This window comes from Callithrix jacchus, chromosome 7, assembly GCF_049354715.1.
Source record: "Callithrix jacchus isolate 240 chromosome 7, calJac240_pri, whole genome shotgun sequence".
Lineage (NCBI taxonomy): Eukaryota > Metazoa > Chordata > Mammalia > Primates > Cebidae > Callithrix > Callithrix jacchus.
In genome coordinates, this window is record NC_133508.1 from 20,714,410 (window position 1) to 20,737,701 (window position 23,292).

Sequence of the window (23,292 nt, forward strand, 5' to 3'; positions counted from 1 at the left end):
TAACAGTGGTGATGCTACCCCTGGGTAACATGGTGATCAATGAAGCCATGAGTTGCTCAGTTTAGTATGACCTGAAGTGAAAAGAAAACAATTTTAACCTTTTGGGTGCTTTTGTCATTATTGATATAAAGATAGGACTAATACAGTCAATGGCTGGAGTTATTTAGAGAGGCATTGATTTGATAAATGTTAAATATCAAAATTTTTGGCAGTGGCCTTCCTTGTTTATATGAAGGCATTTCTGTTATCAGATCGAATTCTAAAAGCTAAATGGAAATTAAGTATAGTATACCATGATGATTCATTTAATTTTCAGTGTAGAGCACATGCTTCCTGAGTCTGAGAAGCACACGAAGTAGCTACCTTTCCTTGCTAAATTCCATCATCCACCCCCACCCACTTTTTTCTATATTCAGACAACCCAGGTAGGCAAGAAGACAGATTTAGAAATAATTCACTGTGGAATTTCAAACAGATTTTCAAAAGAAGGGAAAATAATAAAGATTAGATTTGAACAATGTCTATCTGGGATCTATTGCATTTGACAACCTTCCTACTATAGCATAGTGCTTAATAGTATAAAATATACTTTGTGGAATTTTGGATGTTGGTGTATGCACATGGGAATTCTGTGATGTGGCTTAGTCCTAGTGTCAGCCTCTATGGGTAATATATACAGGGAGAGGAAGAAGTTCCTCCAAATATTAGCTGATTTCTTCTCCTATACAAATATGGCTACCACCTCTCTCCTCTTTGCCCTCCCCAAGGTAAGACACTTTGTCTCATGCCTCTCCTTAAAGAAGCCTGTTCTCTTTGCAATAGGGTTTACTTGGTTGCCTTGTGATGATTCTCTGGTTGTCTCATGAAAAATGAAAAATGATAATATTGTAAATGGTCCAATTTTCTTATTGTTAGTGTGGCAGTGTCTTTGTTGCTTTTAACACTTGAGGTAGCCTCAAACATAAATGAAAGGACTTGAACTTCTGGTTGTAACTTAACTGGTGCTCTTTATGTTAATTGCTAAATATATACAATTTTTAGAGGCTTTTATTTTAACTTCTCTGCCATTGTCATAACTTGGGTTCTTGGTTATCCATGAGTATGTAAGCCATTAACAAACATTTCTTAAGAGAAAATGGTGGAAAAAGTTATCAGCGAAATTCAACGCTCTTCATGTTAAAAATGCTCAAGAAACTAGGCATGGGAGGAACATACCTCAAAGTAATAAGAGCCATCTATGACAGACCCACAGCTAACATTATACTGAATGGGCAAAAGCTGAAGCATTTCCTTTGAAAACTGGCACAACACAAGGATGCCCTCTCTCATCATTCCTATTCAACATAGTATTGGAAGTCCTAGCCAGAGCAATCAAGCAAGACAAAGAAATAGAGCATCCAAATAGGAAGAGAGGAAGTCAAACTATTCCTGTTTCCAGACAACATGATTCTGTATTTAGAGACTCCATAGTCTAGGCCCAAAAGCTCCTTTAGCTGATAAGCTACTTCAGCAAGTTTTAGGTTACAAAATCAATGTTCAGAAATCCCAGGCATTCCTATACACCAACAACAGCCATGCCAAGAGTCAAATCAGAAAGGCAATCTCATTTATGTCACTACAAAAACAGTAAAACACCTGGGAATACAGCTAACCAGGGAAGTGAAAAATCTCTGCAATGAGAATTACAAAACACTGCTCAAAGAAATCAGAGAAGACACAATCAAATGGAAAAAATCATGCTCACAAATAGGAAGAATCGATATCATTAAAAAGGCCATACTGCCCAAAGCAATTTACACATTCAGTGCTCTTTCTATCATACTACCAATGACATTCTCCACAGAACTAGAAAAATTATTTAAAATTTTTATGGAACCAAAAAAGAGCCCAAATACCCAAGACAATTCTAAGCAAAAAGAACAAAGCTGGAAGTACCATGTTGCCCAACTTCAAATTATACTGCAGGGCTGCAGTAACCAAAACAGCATGTTACTGGTACAAAAACAGGCACGGAGACAAATGGAACAGAATAGAGAACCCGGAAATAAGGCCACACACTTATGACCATCTGACCTTCAACAAACCTAACAAAAACAAGCAATGGAGAAAGACTTCCTATTCAATAAATGGTGCTGGGATAACTGGCTAGCCATATACAGCAGATTGAAGCTAGATCCTTCCTTACACCAGATAAAAAGTTCAACTCAAGATGGATTAAAGGCTTAGATGTAAAATTCAAAACTATAAAAACTCTGGAAGACAACCTAGGCAATACCATTCTGAACATAGTAACAGGCAAATATTTTAAGATTTTATGACAAAGACACCAAATGCAATCACAACAAAAGCAAAAATTAACAAATGGAATCTAATTAAACTAAAGAGCTTCTGCACAGCAAAAGAAACTATGAACAGAGTAAAGAGACAACCTAAAGAATGGGAGAAAATATTTGCAAGCTATGCATCTGACAAATGTCTAATATCTAGCATCTATAAGGAACTTAAACAAATTTACAAGAAAAAAGAAAACCATTAAAATTGGGCAAAGACATGAACAGACACTTTTCAAAAGAAGACATAAATGCAGCCAACAAGCATATGAGAAAATGCTCGATATCACTGATCATTAGAGAAATGCGAAACGAATCCACAGTAATATACCATGTCACACCAATTAGAATCCTTGTTATTTAAAAGTCAAAAACGACAGATGCTGGTGAAGTTGCAGATTAAAGGGAACACTTACACACTGTTGGTGGAGGTGTAAATTAGTTCAGCCATTGTGGAAAGAAAAATGGCGGTTTCTTAAAGACCTAAAGACAGAAATGCCATTCAACCCAGCAATCCTATTACTGGTATATGCCCATAGGAATATAAATTATTCTACCATAAAGACACACATGTGAATGTTTATTGCAGTACTATTCATAAAAGCAAAGACATGGAATCAACCTAAATGCCCATCAATGACAGGTTAGATAAAGAAGTGTGGTACATATACATGAGGGAATACTATGCAGCCATAAAAAAGAATAAGATCATGTCTTTTGTGGGAACATGAATGGAATTGGAGGTCATTATCTTCAGCAAACTAACCCAGAAACAGGAACCGAATTCTGCATGTTCTCACTTTTAAGTGGAGCTAAATGATGAGAAATTATGAACACAAAGTAGGGAAAAACAGGTATTGGAGTCTACTTAAGGAGGAAGATGGAAGGAGGGAGAGGAGCAGAAAAGGTAACTTTTGGGTAATAGGCTTAATACTTGGGTGATGAAAAAAATCCATACAACAAATTCCCATAAAATGAGTTCACCTGTGTAACAAACTTTCACACATATTGCTGACCCCAAAACAAAGGTTTAAAAGATTATATATGTGCTATTATGGTTATACTGTAGCTCAGGAACCAATAGACACTTAGGGTTGGATTCATTGTTAATGACAATGGAGGTTAAACCCTGTTTTAAATAGGGTTTTCCCTTAATTTTGAGTATTTTTTGCCTATGTCTTGTCAGATTTGATTCCATCATTGTGGTTTTTACTTTCTGATGTGTTTCATGCAAGGCTGACTCAGTACAGAGCTTTGCTATCCATGGTCTTGTGCTCTCCTATGCTTTCATTTATCAGTATAAAAAACAAATCTCTTATTTCGTAGGTCTAGGATGAGCCAGAAAATTTGCATTTCTGACAAATTCCAAGGTCATTCTGATGCTGCTAATCCAGGGGACCATTCTTGGACTCCATAGCAGGGGTTGGCAACCTGTTTCTCTAAAGGGCCAGGTGATATTTTAGTTGTTGCATGCCTTATGTTCTCTGTCACAACTACTCAACTCTATTGTTACAGCTCAATAGCCATAGACAATATGTAAATGAACAGTCATGGTTCTGTTCCAATAAAACTTTATTTATGGAAGTAAAGAAAATATTGGTCCTGTATCTACTTTGTTATCACAGACACACAAAAAACACACTTACACACAAAAACACACACACACACACTTCCATTTATAACAATAAGATTGGTAATATTCACTAGTTTTCATTTGGAAAAAAAATGTTATATGAACTCTCTTATCTAAATAAGCTTTACAGCCTAGATCTTGTAAATTTGCTTGCTAGAATATTTTTTAAATTACCTATATTCTTTTTTCATAAATGAGATTACTAAATATTAGTTTGAGCTTTCCAAGTTGTATAGAGTAATCCATGTTTTAATATTTCCTCAGTTGGTCTTTCTGCCTTTCCCATCCTGCTGGGTTCTCTTTGTTTCATTTCGATTGTGCCTTTCTCAGAATAGAATCAAGTTGTCACACAAGATAACATAATTTTAGTATTAATATAATATTATGAACAGGGGGCTCAATAATGCCCAAATACACGTCTACACAGAACACACACACATACTTCCTGTTATTGAGGTGGTTAAGCATGAGGCAAAATGGAAAACGGCAAACATGAATCCACCTTGTTAATTAGCTTTGCTCCTGTTCTCATCGACATAAAAAGCTTTCTGGTAATTTGCCTGGAAACAGGATTTAAATTTAAGCTCCAAGGGGAAGAAGGGTGTTTCTCAAATCTTATCACAGTTCATGTAATTTGCATGGCCAAGAGTATATATTCTAGCAAAAAATTATGCAAAAAAAAAGAAGAAAGATTTAGCTAGGGACAGACCAGACCCAGGGCTGGAGGACTAACAATTTAGCCCTGAGTAAGCAAGAGGTAGAGTAAGAAAGCAAGTATGTTGGCCCTTCTAGGAGAGGCCCTCCCTCCCATTTGCCTTCTTCCTGAAATGGAAGAGAAGAGGGTACAAGAGATGTCTTACCTAGGAACATTATTTTTTTAAAAAAAAATTTCCCCCTTTACTGTCACTACATATAAATGTGGTCCAAACAGTGTTTTGGAATCTTAGATAATATTCTTGAAAGAGGAGGAGGATAGAAATAAAGTAAGTTTTCCCTTTTCTCCCATCCACAATAATATCTTATCATGTCAGAGCAGAATAAAACAAAGAAATCACTTAATTTGCATATTTGAGGTGCCCAAACACATTGATATCTCTTTTCTTTTATAATCTCAACCATAATCATTAGTGTTTATATGACACATGTGTATATTGGAATTTGATTTCATGTGCTTTCAAATCTCTCCATTGTCCTTTTGATTTAAATAATATTTCTTAAATCATTGCAAAATAAGCAGATACTAAAACCAAGTTTTGCAGTTGACAAGTTAAGGGAAAGACCATGTCTTTCTAGATAAAGCCAAGTGAAGAATTGGTATGAGTTCCTGCCATATGGTGAGTAAGCAATGAGGCAGGCACTTTATGTTAAAATTCTCACAGTTATCTGGGTATTTTGTCCTTCATTCAGAGTCATACAGTTTTCACGTTGCAAATCAAAACGTTTCTGACGACAGACCTAGAAACCAGCCTGGACTTGTTTTTTCCCTCTTTCTAGATATTTCAAATTCCACATTTTTGTGATTTTCCTCTATATTTCTATATCTATATTATTTAATATGTTTCTGGGAACAAAGTTTGATTCAACTGCCACACATATTAGAATTCTTTTGTCCTCTGAAATGACAGTTGATGACGTTCTGATTCATAACTCCTAGAGACATATCTCTGTCCTGGTGGAAGGAGTCCAGGGTTTGAAGTTAGGAGACCTTAGCTTCAACACTTATTTTCTTAGATTCTGGCCTCTTTGCACCTCAGCTTTGTAATCTACAAAAAAAGGGATAAAAATGCCTCCCTTGACTACCTCCAAGGACAATGTTGAGAATAAAAATGAAATAGTTATAGGAGCACACTGACAACCTCAACAAAATGATACAGTTGCTGAGTACTGTTATTTGAGAGTTCTAATTCTTTACAACAAAAAAACAGAAAAAAATAACCCTTGTCAAAAAAAGTAGGTAAAACAGTAAAAACAGATTGTATTTAGGACAATTGCAATGGGAGAAAGAACCTTGATGTAGAACTGGGCTCCATTCCAAATGTAGCATGGGCAAGAGGGAAAATATGGCCAAGAGCAGAGTGAGTGTCAGTGGAGGGAAGGTGACTAAGAGGAGACATGAGAAATAAGTGGAAATTGTGCCTAAACTGACTTGTTAGGATTCTTACTGAAGGAGGGTTGGGGTGATTCAATACCACAGTGGGAGATGAGGATTCGATCAGTATTGAGGGTGGTCAGATTTCAAGGGTGGGGAATCTTGCTAAACTTACTTAGCAGGATTTTTGCTGAAATTGACTGAGGCAAAGATAGACACACAAGTCCACAGACAAGAGAGGTCTAGTGGAGAAGATGCCTCAGCAGAGACTGACTAAAGATTGGTCAAGGGAGGCATCTTGTCTTTCCCAAATAAGTTAACATCTGAGTCTCCCTCAGATAAATACATAGATGCAAGAATATGGATGGATGGATGGAAGGATGGATGGATGGATGGATGAATGGATGGGTGGGTGGGTGGATGATGGATGGAAGAATGGATAGAGATATAGGTATAGGATAAATGAGGAGATAGATGGAAAGATAGCCAGTAGATAGATATATTAATAGACGGATGGACAGGTAAAGATGATTTTATGTATTTATATCTATAGGTTTCTATGAATATTTTTTGCCAAGCAATTGCCAATATACTGTTTGCCAGGCATAAACATATTCTGGCTTAAATTTTTTTTATCTTTCTATATGTTGGTAGGAAGATTGATTCTTTAAATAAGAAACACCAGCAAAATGAAATGGTTCAAGTGCTGTTCTCTGTCTATCTCACTTTATCTCTGTCATAATGCAGGTAAGGTTTTTGATGAAACTTGTATGACTTTTTATGTGTTGAACATTTAAAATTTTTATATTGAACTTTCCTTGATAGCATTTCTGACTACTTGAATATACACAGAAAATTTCATTAAAAAATTAAGTTTTTGGGAGGGTTTCTGTTTTTATTCCCTTCAGGAAAAGAACTTATTGCTTCAGCTAGCAGGATCATGGGGCTCATATTTACATCATGTTTATGTTGGGAGAGCTAAATTTGGTCGCTTGTGGTGACTTTAGTAGGTTGCTTTTTCATATTGTACACATTTATTTCTTTCTGTCCATCAAAGAGTCTGTTGATAAGTGCTCATTTTTCAAATTGACTAAATTGAAAGGCAATTTAATTTGCTTTCTCTATTAGGCTATTATCTAGACTGCACAGTTTTGCCTGAGTTCTGTTCATAATGTCTAACAATAGGTTGCTTTTTATTTAATCTTATGTTTGACTGGTTGAATAAACTAGGCGCGTTCTGCCTTTTGAGTTGCTTCAGTTCAAGTGAGACACAAGTTTATCGACCTGGTCTTACTTGTCTTTGCTCGTAGGATTTTCATCAAGTTTAATAACAGATGGGTATAAGTTGTATCTGCATATGTCTCTATAGCTTAATTTTGGTTTAATAAAGTCTTCTACATACATAAAGGAAGAAATACTTGACATAATATAATATTTTATTCAATACTATTTATATTTTTGCGCTAATCAAATTCTAAGTACTCCAAAAATTCATATAGTTGCAAAATATCAAAGGAATTCTCTTTGGATATTTAAAAGGTGTGTTCTAGTCTTCAACTTCCTAAGAAACAGATATACATTCCAAAGTAATAATGGATTAATTTGTTTAAAAATAATAGGAATTCAAAAGCATAGGATCTGGCATCACAAGATCTAAATTCAAGTTTATTACAACTGAGACCTTAGGCAAATCCCTAAATTCCCTGTCAATTTCTTCCTGTACTAAGTAGTTGTTAGTAATCTCTGTCCTGCCTTCCACATACCATCGATTCAAATGAGATTTTATGGCACTTTATAGTTAGTTATAAATTTTAACAAATTCTACCATTAATTCATTGTACTTCAATTATACTTAAGTCACTTACCAAACTTGAGGTTAATTCCCTTTGTCCCAAATATTATTTCAGGGCCTGACTCTTTTTCATTGCACAAAACTAACACGATTAGAGTGGCTGAGTTGTATTTCTCTGCATGACTGGGAAAAGGGCTGTTCTACCAGCCTGGAAGCCAATAAGGACATGGAACAATATACCCCTGTCCTGCTGATGGCACTCACGACACAGATTAATCTTTCCTTAGGCCCACCTAATATGCTGAACTTAACCAACTCTTTTTATTGAGATGATTACATAAATACATGCATATTACTAATAATTTAATCTATTCTTTCTGAATCTAGGCACCAAATTTTAGACATGGAAAGGACTTTGGAGAGCCTTGAGGACAGCTGCCTTATGAAATTGACATTGATCAATTTGTTTTGCATATAACAAACCTTCACTTCCCAAAGCAAGAAGTTGCTGTCTTATTTGACAGATCATATTTGAGTTCATATTTCATTGCAATTTAATATGATTTCTACATCTTGGGTCTTCATTGGAGTTTGAGCACCAGTTTTTAAATAAAATTAGTCATTTTTTGTAAAGTAATATAATATATTCTCTGTTACCAGTGATGGCTATGAAATAATTCTAGATAGATAAATATCTATTCACCTTTTAAAGTCATGAGTGAGGTAAACAATTTAGGTTTCTGATAAACCTATTAGAAGATTTCATATTACACTTTCATAATCATAAAGGCTGCTAAAAAGGAGACCCCTCAACCATGTCTCCAATGCAATAAACAAGTATGTTTACTCTGCCTTTAACCTGAGATTCTCTTTTCCAACTTATTTCTTATCATCTTTTCTGCCATCTCTTCAGGAGCCTATGAAGACTTACAACAGTTTAATTTTAGATAACACGAATGTAAAACACATTCTTATCCTAAAGTTATTGGATGATAAAGATTTTACATGACTCCTTTGAAAGAAAATGTTCTGTAATAGAAAATGTAGCAAACTATAGATGGAATATAATGTTCTTTTAGAGTAAGCACATCTGAAAGCAGATTAATTCCTGTGAAACATGTTATAAAAGAATGTGTTTGAGGATTCAGATTTCCTGGGAAGGTCAGTATTTCAGTATCTTTAAACATTATTTTTTTTATACCTGGTCCCAATATCTTTAATTTTGTCTGTTCCTTCCTACCTAATTATAGCATATCACTTAGGTGGTGGATGGATAATACTCTATGCAAAATGGCCAGGTTTCTATGTGGCTTGTTTAGAAACTGCTTTCCCATCAGAACGTCTAGTGTGCCTGGAATTCCCAGCCCCAGAGGGTAGGCATCTTTTTTCTCATTTTGCTAGAGGTGCTCTGTTAAAATGCCAATGGGACTAGAAGCGAAACCGTATTAGCCACTCTCTATTAATGATAGATTGCCAGAAATTGCCTACCCTGCAGCATCTGTCTGAAAAGAAATGCCAAGTAAGATTCAAGTTTAATAACCAGGCCAAGGTTAAGCACATTAGTCCTGATTCCATGTGGGCCAAACTGTAGGAATCTGTAGGATGTCATAAGGGAGCAACTCTTGGACGCTGTGTTGTGAAGCATCAATTTATTTAGTTTTTTTAAAAAAAATCAGAAAGTTGACAAATGTGACAAAATGGGAAAGATGAATCTGCACTTAAAAATAGAGGTGGGGGGGATTCTTTGCATTATTTTTAGCAACTTTTCTTTCATTTGAGATTATTTCTATTTTTTTTTAAAGAGATGTTAGCAAAGGAGGATGAAGAATGAAAATTGAACTTGGTCTAAATGTCAATTTCGATCATCAATGGAATTTTGAATTATTTAGTGACTTCACTCATGAACTTTGCTCACTAAATCCCAAACATTTTTTAATTGGTACATATTTTACATATTGGTGGGGTCCATGTGATATTTTGTTATACACATAGAATGTGTAATGATCAAGTTGGAGTATTTGGGGTGCCCATCTCCTAGAGGATTCATCACTGCTGTGTTAAGAACATTTCATCCTAACATGTCAGTGGAAGGGCAGTTTGAATTAGTGTCAAAACACATGGACTTGGAACCAGACTGCCTGGATTTTAGTCCTCACTTGGCCAACTATGAGGTTTAACAGCATGTTATTTACGCTTTCTTAATCACTTCCTAATCTATTAAATGGAAGTAATAATAGCATTTACCTCCTAAGCTTGTCATTAGGATTAAATAATGTAGTATTTGTACAATCCTTAAAGCAATACCTGGCATAGTGTCCAAGATATCTGTTACATCGATAATAATTACTATTATGCAAACATTTACCTTTAAAACAGGTATTTTCCACTCACTGGAAATTAGGAAGTTTGTTCCCTGAAAGGCAGACTGTTATCAACTGAGTAAAGGAAGGACCTTTCCAAGCTCTGAATGACAAATACAAGGAAATATTTTTTTGTCTTGCCTTTTTTGAGGATCATTGGTCAAGAACGTCACAACCTTCATGTTTTGCAGACTTATTTTAAAGGATTTGGCTAGCAGGAACCTCTAGATTTCAATTCTGTCAGTGGAAAATTTTAGGCCATACAAGTGCTACCAGGCAAAGTGAGATGATCTTTTCCAGAACCAAGTCTATTCATCCTTTTAACCTATTTCACTCTTTCCAAAGTTTCCTTACAGCAATGGTTTTGGAGTTTCAAAGACCGCTTAGATAACACAGAGCCTTGTTCCTCAAAGTAGGGTCCAGGGGGCAGTATCAGAAGTACTAGGAGCTTGCTAGAAATGCATGATTTCTGCCGCCTGAATCTGAATCTGAATTTTAACAAAACTCCTAGGTGAATGATTTGCACACTGAGGTTCAAGAAGCTTGGAGAAGTCCATTGACTTGCTTCTAAGGCAGCATGAAAAATCTGGCAGCAGTTCCTTCTAGCTCTCAGACAAACCCTTGTTTCCTTGAAGGATTCTTATAAAATCCTGTCACACTCTCTCTGTACCCCTGAACAGCTGGACTCTGAACTCTGCCTGAGTTGTAAATATCACATGACTAATATGAGTAATTCTCAGCATTTGCAAGTAAAGGCAAGCTACTGTAGCCACATGTTTGCTGGGAACCATGCAGTGAGAGAGGTCAAAATGATGCTTGTTCACTTACTCTCAAGTTCATGTGCACCAGCATCAGCTAGTTGCAAACGTTTATGTTTTGTTTTCCAATTTATGTATATTCCCTTGAAAAGCATCATTCAATAGTCAGGATTAATTAAGTTCTAAGATCCACTATGAAAAAAGTGCTGAAGAGGTTAGAATTTTGAACTCAGAAAATCAATTCTATTGATGGACTTTATTCTGAAAGAAGTAGCTTATTCCCTGTTTGTATATTTATATATTGATCAGCCCCTTTCCATGAACATTTTGAACTTTTAATTAGGTTTCCAGTGTTTTCGGAGACTGGGTTAATGACCCATGTCCTGTCCACTCCTCCCAGAGTATCAGAATGTTTAAAATTCCATTTAAAAAAAATTCTACATAGTGAAAGCATTCTTAGTTATCCTGCACACGGTGTTATTTTATTTTGGAATACACTAGACTCACTTACAGTCTAGAAGCAGGATCTTACTTTAGGGTATGACAAAAGAAATTGCAATGCTGTTATTCACATATATGCCTCTCCATATTTTATTTTCCCTCTTTAATAGTTGTTTGTTGTGAAAGCCTGCCAATTTTATTTTTTTCTGTCAACCACTTTTCAGTTTATATTACTTTTATTTTTTATATTTTTAGAGACATGGTCTTGCTCTGTCACCCAGGCTTGGGTTACAATGAAGTGATCGTAGCTCGTTGCAGCATGGATCTTCTGGGCTCAAGCAATCCTCCTGCCTCAGCCTCCCAAGTAGCTAGGATTACAGGCCACCATGCCTGGCATATTCTTTTTTATTTTTGTAGAAGCAGGGTCTTGCTCTTTTGCCTAGGTTGGTGTCAAACTCTTGGCCTCAAGCAAGCCTCCTGCCTTCCAAAGCACTAGGATTACAAGTGTGAGCCAACGCACCTGGCCTATATTACTTTTATAAGCAAAGTTATTTCAGTTTAATAGGGGAATAAAGCATGAAATGACAATCATCATTGAGAATTTTAAATAGAAAGTAAATGTTTTATACATTTAGAAGACAGGCTCCTGGAGCTATCCTTGGAGGGTAGGAAATAATAGCATCTGATCCTGGAATGTGAGAAAAAAAACAGTCATTGAGGCTGGGCTGGTGTGGGGCTCCCTGTTGTTCCCAGGCCCAGGTGTTGCTAGTGGTGCAAATGCTTAGCCTGGCTTTGTGCTCTGTTAGCCCAGTCCCTATAATGTGGTGCATTTAATCTGAGTAGACTGCTTTACACATTTCTCAGATTTTCTATTTTGTGTCTCTGGACCTCATGCACTCATGCATCTGGGTGCTGTCAAATGAGCTTTTATTAACCAGGCACAGTGGCTGATGCCTGTAATTCCAGCACTTTGGGAAGCTGAGGTGGGCAGATCATGAGGTCAGGAGATCAGAGACAATCCTGGCCATGGTGAGACCCCATCTCTACTAAAATACAAAAAAATAGCCAGGTGTGGTGGTATGCACCTGTAGTCCCACCTACTCAGGAGGCTGATGCAGGGGAATCCTTTGAACCCGGGAGACAAGAGTTTGCAATGAGCCAAGATGATGCCACTGCACTCCAGCCTGGCAACAGAGGAAGACTCCATCTGAAAAAAAAGTGTTTTGTTGTTAAAGCATTTTAAAGAAAATCATGCTGTTATGTCTACCAAGAGCAAAAGACTGACAATCTTAAAGATTCCAGGTAGAAAACACAGTCACTGAAGGCTTTTAACAGGTAGGAAATAAACCATGTAGTATGAAAGAAGAAAGATAGAAATGATACAGTTGTCAAGATGCATTTTGGAGCCCAACACGTTTGGATTGAAGTCTCAGCTCTAATACCTACTGGTGGTTCGTATTTGTCATTCATCCTTTCTTTTTGTAAGATTTTGTTGTGACATAATTTCAGGCTTATAGAAAACTTGCAAAAATCTATGGAGCTTTCACCAGTGTCATAAATGGCAACACCTTCTATATCCACAGTACGATTGTTAATACCAACACATTTGCATTGGTACTATACCCTTAACTAATCCATGGACCTTATTCCAATTTTGCTAATTGTGTGCAAATTATTTTTTCTTATTCAAGATCCAACCTAGGACCCATATAGCATTTATTTGTCACATATTTTGGTCTCCTTCAATCTATAACAATTCCTCAGTCTTTGTTTTTCATGAACTTGACACTCTTAAAGAGTATTGGCCAGTTATTCTATAAAATATCCCTGATTTTGAGTGTCTACTGTATCTTCATGATTAAATATAGATCTCTGTTTTTGACAATACTATGATGGGGATGTCCTTCTTTGTGCATCGTATCAGGAGGTACATGATGACAATATGTCTCATTAATGGTGAGGTTAATTTTGTTTACCTGGTTAAAGTGATGCCTACCAGGTTTTGTCTTTTCACTGTAAAGTTACTATTTTTTATTTTGTAATTCAAAAAAATCTTGTTGCAAGATGCTATGAGACTATACAGGTGTCCTGCTTCTCATTATAGTTGTACCTACTGATTTTGGCATTTAAATTCTTGCTAAATACAGGCTAAATACTTAGCATAATATCTGATATATTAAATCTTAATTTCATTCTTTTAACACATGCATATACAATAATTATGAGTATTTTAATATAACAAAAATGAAGACATCATAACATTGCCCAGAAACATGTCTAATTGTGATACTGATTCTATTAGAAAAGCAATTTACCAGAATTGGTTTAATTTTTTTTTTTTTTTTTTTTTTTTTGAGACGGAGTTTCGCTCTTGTTACCCAGGCTGGAGTGCAATGATCTCGGCTCACCGCAACCTCCACCTCCCGGGTTCAGGCAATTCTCCTGCCTCAGCCTCCTGAGTAGCTGGGATTACAGGCACACGCCACCATGCCCAGCTAATTTTTTTTTTTTTTGGTATTTTTAGTAGAGACGGGGTTTCACCATGTTGACCAGGATAGTGTCGATCTCTTGACCTCGTGATCCACCCGCCTTGGCCTCCCAAAGTGCTGGGATTACAGGCTTGAGCCACCGCGCCCGGCCTAATTCTTTTTTTTTAATGTACTGTGATAATGCACTGGTATATCTGAAAGCACATAAATTATTTTCAACTATTTATTAGGAATCAAATAAGGAACTATGCGTGTTTAGGAAACTAGTTTTAAAGAACTGTTGCTAGATACCTTCATGTACACAATACGCATTGTTCGATTTCATTGACTCAATGCTTGTGATGGTCCAGGTATTATTTGTCATTTGATCTTTATCTTTATGATGCCTTTTGAAGAAGTGTCTTGACTTTATAGATGAGCTGACTGTGGCTTTAAAAGGTTAATAATGTATGAGGTTACACAGTTACTAAGTACCAAAGCTGAAATGTAATTTTAGGTCTCTGTGACTCCAAAACCATACTAAAGCATTCAATTATTTGGAAAGAGCAATTAAAAATTTAAAAATCAAGTTCCATCTACTTCCATTAAAAGAAGATTACAAAAGGTGTGTTTTATGATGAGTAAAGGAGCAAAGCAACAATAATCTATTCTAAGCATTTATAGATGAATAAATTTTATGTGGACCTTATACAGTTTCAAAAAAGTAAGTTGTTAAATGTAGCCTGGAAGAAAATACCACCTCCCAAGTAAATGTATCATTGGTATAGGGTGTTTATTGGATCATTTTTATGTATTAGGGATATAAATCTTACTGGAAATAAAATATACTAGAAATATTTATGTAAATAAAGCAAATATAATTTTTCTTATGTTTTACAATTCCTCCCAAAGTTAATATTTGACATAAATAAATGACCTGAAAATACTATGACTTAATATCTATTTGATTTTATATTTGTTATTGTTTTTTGAAAAAAAATAACATAAATATTACTTTGCCAATAATAATACACCTCACCTATTTGAGAGTTTCAGGAGATAAATATGTGCCCCTCAAATATATAATTATTTGAATGATTAAAACTAGAACACTAAAATATGTGTGTAAAAACTAATGATTAATTTGTTAATTTATTTTTTAATAAGTGGATGCTCACTGTATTCTTTTGATCCTTTGCTATCATAAACTCATGAGATCAACAATTATTAAAACCACAGTGACTACTAATTTTCTTCCCGCAAGCTGCTTTCTGCAGGATTATTTCTTATAAAGCTAAAATAAAAAGACTTGGGGAGCCAGAAAAGTATGGTTTTATGACAGTAAATAAGAAACTGTCCTAAAACAAAAAGACATTTTTATTAATGACATTTTAAAACATGGTTTTCAGGATTATAAATGTGCCCACTCCAGATTCTTAACTCTTTATTAAGAGGTTTCTGTCTTCAAAGTTTGAGGCATTGACTAATTAATTCGTCCTTGCCATACCACTGAGAAATAGGCAAAAAAGTCAAATGGGAATTGAGTATATTTAGGGTTATAATTCTTGTGTTATTAAAACAGAATTAGTAACTGAGATTATAATAATTAGTGTGAAAAGGAATAGCAATTAGCATAGAAAAAATATGGCAAGTAGAAGTGTAGGCACACTCAGAAATCTAGGAGTATGACTCTGAATGAGTCTGATAGTCTGTTGCCAGCAGAAATTTTCATGGGATATGTTTTGGGAAAGCATGACGTGACCTTAAGGCACAGTCATATATGGATGTAGGTGCCATAAATTTACTGAAAACCACCTAGACTCTGTACACCTCCACCAACTCTTCAAAAATGTTTCACAAATGTTTATTTTCTATCATATGAAAACCTAATACTTCTTTTGCTTGTCTCAAAGTTGCCATTTCCCCTTCTTTCAACTATAACTTTTTTCTATAGATTTTAAGAAAGTAGTTAGCAAGTTTAGTTGATTTTATTTATGCCTCATGTTCTTTAATGTTTTACTTCTGAGCTTTTATTGTATATTTTGTCAAGACCCTTAATCCATTTATTTTTCTTGAATCTTTTTTTTTCTTTCATGTTAAATATTTCTTAAAGGATGAAATCCAAGAGCACATAATGTTTAAGCTGTAGCAATTGCACCATTGTTTCAGTATTACATTTAAAGAAATGTCATTGACATTGCTTTTTATGACAACGCCCAGGGTTCTGTTAGCCTTTTTGGTTGCAGAAGATTCCTTTGTTTTATATATTATTTGAGGTCATTTATTATTTAATTAAAGGATGCATAACTAATTAGTGACACAGCAAGTTTTCTCATTCGTACCTAACCAAAATAGCTCTTCTTCCTGCATTCATAATCTCAACTGGTGACACTATGCTTCACCAGTCACCCAACTAGAAGTCTGTGCTTGACTCTAGATGTTCCTCACTCACTCCCAACTTTTATGTCCAATTAATCACAAAGTCCTTCTTGTAGGATAGGAGAGATTAATGTCCCAGACTCCTGACCTCTAGTGAAGTGAATCTGAGGCATGTGTTTTTCTCTACTGTTTCTCAGACCATGGGTACTGAGGCCCAACCGCCTATAATGATAACATGTCCAATACTGTACCTGCTATTGATTTTTCTCTTTTCCTTGCTTTGCCCTTCCTTCTTCCTTGAGCAAGTGCCATTTGGGATCAACTTTCAAATAAACTGCCTACCCCTAAGTCCTTATATAAAGATTGACTTTGGGGGTAATCCACACTAAGCCAAAGCTCGAAGAATATGGAAGCCATGACTGACCAAGGTTGAGAGAATATTGCCGTCAGAAGGATGTCACATAGATGCACCACAGCCCAGAGTTAAGGGTAGCATGTTCAAGGATCTAAAATATGTTGCCTATGGCTGGCTGGACCAGAGAATATAAGGGTGAAAGTTATCAAGTAGTAGGAACCAGTTCATGGTGTGCCCTAGAACTCATGTTCATTATGTTGACATGACTCTTAGGGAGAATGGGATTCTAGATTGAATGATTTGAAGTGGGAAAGTGATATGCTAGATAATATACAGCAGCAAGCCCCATTAATTTTGGCACTAGGGATTGGTTTCATGAAAGACAGTTTTTCCACAGAGGGTAGGAGGGGATTGTTTTGGGATGATTCCAAAACATTACATTTATTGTGTACTTTATTTCTATTATTATTATATTATAATATATAATGAAATGATTATACAACTCATCATAATGTGGAATCTGTGGGAGCCCTGAGCTTGTTGTCCTGCAACTAGAAGGTCCCATCTGGGGATGATGGGTGACAATGATGGATCATCAGGCATCAGATTTCATAAGGAGCATGCAGCCTAGATCCCTTGCAAGTGCAGTTCAAAGTAGGGTTCATACTCCTCTGAGAATCTAATGCTGCCACTGCTGATCTGACAGGAGGCAGAGCTCAGGCAGTAATGCAAGCCATGGGGAGCGGCTGTAAATATAGATGAAGCTTTGCTGGCTTGCCTGCTGCTCACCTCTTGGCTGTGTGGCCCATTTCCTAAGAGGCCATGGTCTGTTGCCTGGGGTTGAGGCCCTGGCATAGAGAATGAATTTAAAGAGAAATAGAGCCATGGCGCTTATGAGGAAGTTATTGCAATGACAGTGACCTATGTTTGGAGAAGAGTATCAGATTGGCGAGAAATGAATGGATTACACAACTCTTTAGAAGACAGCATCTTCCTAAATTGACATTATGATTCCATATCAGAGTGAAGCAGGCAATAGTGGTAATTAAGGAAAACTGGTCTTTTAAACAGGGAAGCATTTCAGTCATTGGTGTTACTCTTCAGAACTACTGATGTATTTGCAGATTTCCTTTGAATATCTATTTGTCCTCAAGAAAAGGTCTTTAACTTATATCTGTATCTGTGTATCTTTTTTTGTTTCTTTCGAGACAGAGTTCTACTCTTTCACCCAGGCTGAAATGTAATGGTCTGATCTCTGCTCACTGCAACCTATGCCTCCCAGGTTCAAGCGATTCTCCTGCTTCCATTTTAGTAGAGATGGGGTTTCAACATGTTGGCCAGGCTGGTCTCAAACTCCTGACCTCATGATCCACCCAGCTCAGCCTCCCAAAGTGTTGGGATTACAGGCCTGGCCGTATCCATGTATCTTTATCTAATTCCAAACATATTTAAATACTTGCAGTGGCTGAGAAACTCATGTTACGCCTTTTAGTTTGTGTTTGGTGGTAATTGAAAGGGTTCATTAGTGATATATGTTTAAATCAAACTCTGACTCTAAAAATAAGAATGCATTAGGTAAATTTTGCCAATTTACTGATGAGCATGGAAATAAATGAGAATGATGAAAAGCAGTGTACTAAGCAAGTGCTTTCACAAAATGATTCCTGACATCTTTGAGATAAGTGATGCTGCCATTGAACCCTTCTTTCATTTTAGGGTTCTTAGTGGCCACTTATTTCAGCTAGCGCCGTGAAAATGGGTTTTGTTGTTCCTGTTAGTCAGCACAAAAGAAAAATGATCATAAATCTTTTATAAAGATGAGGCTTGCATTAAAAAGAAAAGAAAACCTAATTGAAAGGCACTTTATGAGTGATTAATTTCATGCCAAATAAATCATTAGAAGTCCATGATGGCCATAAAAAAGCAATCATTTGAAAATTGGAAAAATCTAAGTTAAATCTAGATATACTTTTCTAGTTTTAAAATTTGTGTATTGGGATGATATAATATACCAATTGTGGAATTTTAACGCAATAGTCTTTTATTATAGGGAGGTTGTACTTGTGTGCTGTCGGGCTCTCAACCAGTTAATTACTTTCCCTCTGAATACTTTTATTTCATTTGATCATCTGTATTATATTAGGTTGGTGTAAAAGTAATTGCAGTTTTTGCCATTACTTTTAGTGTTTCTCTTGTTTCTTGCCTAATAATAGTATATCTACTTAATATCATTTCAAACATATAACAAAGATTAGTATTTTTATATGTTATGGTTTTTAACATTTTAAAATATATTTTTTTAAGTAGATACCATATGCATATACAGTTAAATATCAACAGCTACATCATCAGGCCCCTTTTTAGGAAAACTAAGGGTACAATCTATGAGCTTTCTCCCTAAGTCTCTGTAATTTACTCCAAACCAAGTAAAAGAAGCTCTTCGGTAACCAATATTGTTTATCCTACAACTCTGTGTTTTTAAGAGTGGACATAATATGCTAAATTTGGAGAGCTGATTGTATTTGAAAGATAAAACTGTCTGCAGATCAGCCAGGCGTGGTGGCTCATGCCTGTAATCCTAGTACTTTGGAAGGCTGAGGTAGATCGCCTGAGGTCAGGAGTTCGAGACCAGCCTGGCCAACATGGCAAAATCCCATCTCTACTAATAATAAAATAAATGAATTTGATGCGGTGGCTGGTGCCTATAATCCTAGCTACTTGGGAGGCTGAGGCAGGAAAATTGCTTGAACCTGGGGGGCAGAGGTTTCAGTGAGCTGAGATTGCATTACTTCACTCCAGCCTGGGCAAAAGAACAAAACTCCATCTCAAGAATAAAAGTCTACAGGTTTAGATCTGTTGGTCAGTGCAAGACAGCTTCTATGAAACTGCTTTTCATTATGGAATGCACGGAAAACAAATTAAATATGTAACATAGTATAGCATAAAATCACTTTTGCATTTTAATCCAATAAATCTTGGCATAACATGCACTACTATTTCAGAGGAACTAGTCAAACTAAAAAGAACCTCAGAATAAGCTGCTCATCATCACGACTGAACTGATTATTCAGTGGACAACTAAAATGCAGTGGTGATGGTAACTTTATTCTTTTCATATACTTCAAACCTTTAATTACCGGGAAAAGTATTCTTTAGTATCACCGAAGACTTAGGCTTTAAAAGTGAACTACAGTAAGTGCGGGGTAAAGTAGAATCATCATTTTTGTTTTAAGTGAAAGGCTCTTCATTTTACATTTTCTATGCTATACATTATTGATTTCCTTCTCTGGTGTTGTTCTTTGCAGAGAGTGAATCTGTCCTTCGATTTTCCATTTTATGGCCACTTCCTACGTGAAATCACTGTGGCAACCGGGGGTAAGTGGTTTTCTACCCATTCACCTTAAGTAATCTATGGTTTGACTACAGTTACTATTTTTAATTTACTCTATATTTCAAGACGGATATTTATTGAGAAAACCATTGTCTTTTCTCACAAAGTCATAGGTATAAATAAAACCAAAGGAAGGGTATTGCTATTGGAAAACCTTTTCAGCAGAAAAAAAATATTTATAATAATTTTCAACCTAGATCAACTCTGCTTTTCTTCTAAATTTTAATTCTTTTTTTTTTTTGGTAATATGGTAAGACTGTCCAAATGGCAGAAATTGGAATAGAGCTAGAAAGAAAGACTGCTTACAGAAGCTGCGGGTGACTTTAATTTCCTTTTAATGTAGTTGCTATATGTGTGTGTGTGTGTGTGTGTGTGTACGTGCACACACATGTGTATGTATACATAAATGTGTGTATATATATACTTACACATACTTATATATACAAAAACATGCAACCATATGCACATTAGCTTTGATCACTTTTTTCTTGACTATTACCTATTTTGATTGACAACTCATTTGAGAGTCTTAAAATAAATGCTAAAATCCAGCTCATATAAGTTTATTTTTCTCCACAAGCTTGGAGGTTAGTTTAGAGATTAGCAATATCCTAGCAAAGTAATTATCATTTTTATTGTATATCTCAGAAGCCAGAAATATTTTAATCTTCAAGTGCTACTAGAAGAGATAAGCAAAATGCCAGAAAATATCCCTGTAAGCTTTATGATGAAGGGGTAGGGAAGAAGGAGTGAAAAAAACAGAAAAATGGAACAGTAAGTAAAGAAGTAATTAAAAGAAATCCCATTGGTGTTCAAAGAGGCTATGAGCGTCTATGCCTAAAGTACCGTAGACAGACTCTCTTTCCTTCACTGCATCTTACCAGGAGCCTTCTGGATGGTGTGGAAACCATGGTGAGCATTACCATATTTTTGCCATACTTTAATATAAGACCTAGAAGATATGTAAGATTCAGAAGAAGATTTGTAATTAGAAATATCAACAAGCAAATGGAAGTTTTGTGAGCACCTACTCTGAGTGATGGTAAATAAAGCTACCTCTGCCTTAGAGGTGTATAGGTTAGTGGAATATTAGGCAAAGTAAGGCAGAATGTGGAGAATTGCTTAGGAAATACAAATGATGAAATATGCCCAGGTGCTGTGGCTCACACCTGGAAGCCCAGGCGGGAGGATCACTTGAGCCCAGGAGTTTAAGACAAGCTAGGCAATACTATGAGACCCCATATCTATAAAAACATTTTAAAAATTAATCAGGCATGGTGGAGTGCTCCTGTAGTCCCACCTACTCAGGAGGCTGAGGCAGGAGGACCACTTAAGGCCAGGAGTTTAAGGCTGCACCAAGCTGTGGTCACGCCATTGCACTGCAGCCTGGCTGACAAAGCAAGACTCCATCTCTGAACATAATAAAATAAAATAATTAGCTGGTATGGTGGCATGCACCTGTAGTCTCAGCTACTTGAGAGGTTGAGGCAGGAGGATCACTAGAGGTTAGGAGTTTGAGGCTGCAGTGAGCTATGACCACACCACAGCACCCCAGCCTGGGCAGCAAAGCAAGATCCTGTCTGTAAAGAAAAAGCAAATGAAAATTAGAAAACGAAAATACAGATGATAAGCTATAGGCTTCCAGGATGGTATAACGCAAATATGTATGTGTCTTAAATGAGAGTCATTTAGGGCTACAGAAAAATTGTTGTTCGAGGTGTTTCTTGGACAGTATGAGAATTTCTATGGTTGTGTAGAGAAGGAAGAGAGGGTCACAGCCAGGAAGATCCTGAGTAAATATACACACGAGGAGAAGGGCTAGGTATGATTTGGATAGTAAATAATTGAATTTGAGTTATGTCATTGGTATCTTTACCAAAAAATGTGGCATATTAAGATTGGAAAAGTAGGTTGGGACAATTTGACAAAATGCCATAAGGGACAGTTTGAGTCATTAGCCCTTAATTAAGTAATAAACTTTAGGAAAATGAATATAGATGCGTGTATAATACATTAAAGTGTAAAAATATTGAAGTTAGTACATTTAATTGGAAGAATATTGTGACCATTTGTGTGAAAAATATTGAAGCTCTTGGTGATTTTGTTGCTTCAACCCACGGAAAACGAATCATACCATTCGTACCAATTACAGAGTCAAGAAGTACTGGCTTTAGGGAAAACCGTGGCTTCAATAGTGAAACTTAAATTTTGTGTGGAAAAAAAGGACTATATCTAAATAACATTGCTCACAAGAAGTATGTCTTTTGAGCTTATCAGGTATATCCAGTATAGTGCCAGGCATTTGATTAATTTTGTGAAAGGGTTAAATGAAAAGAGGAAGAGGAAAATTGAAGGATGGCTCCAATAAGCCAAGAATTGTATCTTGTCCTCTCATGTCATAAAATATAATAGAAATATGATGATCTTAAAATACAGACATTAAGCGTGTTACCTGAAGTTTAGGTGACCAGCGTTCTCTTGAATTTTTAAAAACTGAACTATGAACCACATGTGTTTAAAATGTGTACACACAGTGGTAAAAATGACAGCCTTGTATTTTCAATTTCTCAAGTTGTTTTATCTTTAAGACTCATGTCAGCAATTCAGCCAATATGTAGTAAGATTTCCCCTAGAAGAGCTGGTAGGATCAAATCCAAACAGATGGCTGTATTATCATTGTGACTTGAAAGTGCCATTTTCCTTTGTAAAGATCCTCAAAATAAGTGCAAAAAATCTGATGTCCCGAATGATCTCTATCTTCTTTGAAGGAAACACTAATGTAGAGGCACTCCTTTTGTTTCTCTACTTAAAACATACTGGCATGCAACTTGCATATACCAATCTGTGCTCTGTTTAAAGAGGTAGAGCCAAGATAGTCTACACATTGACCTGGGTTTCTTCAAAATGAAACCTGAGTCTCATGTAAAAGTTTCCCGCTAAGTACATCACTTGCTTGCTCTTTCCTTGTTCATTTCATTCAGTCAGTATTTCTTCAGCTTCTATAAAACATACAACACAAGATGCTTTGTTATATACAGAGAAGGATAAGCTAAGTTTAGGAGTAGAATCAAAGAAGAGGAAGGGGTGTTGATAGGGTTTGGCTGTGTCCACAACAGCATATCATCTTGAACTGTAGCTCCCATAATTCCCACATGTCTTGGGAGGGACCAAGTGGGAGGTAATTGAATCATGGGGGCAGGTCTTTCCTGTGCTGTCCTTGTGATTAGTGAATAAGTATCAGGAGATCTGATGATTTTATAAAGGGGAGTTCCCTGCCCGCACTCTTGCCTGCCACC

The 23,292-nt window shown here is 36.1% G+C and overlaps 1 protein-coding gene across 1 annotated transcript in view; it reads left to right on the top strand.

Moving 5' to 3' along the window:
• Nucleotides 1-23,292, top strand: part of PLXDC2 (plexin domain containing 2) — a 434,538-nt gene that overhangs the window by 219,204 nt on the left and 192,042 nt on the right. Inside the window, exon 4 of the mRNA XM_002750087.8 lies at nt 19,911-19,980. Coding sequence (XP_002750133.1) covers nt 19,911-19,980 — 70 coding nt within the window. The remainder of the gene's footprint in view (nt 1-19,910; nt 19,981-23,292) is intronic.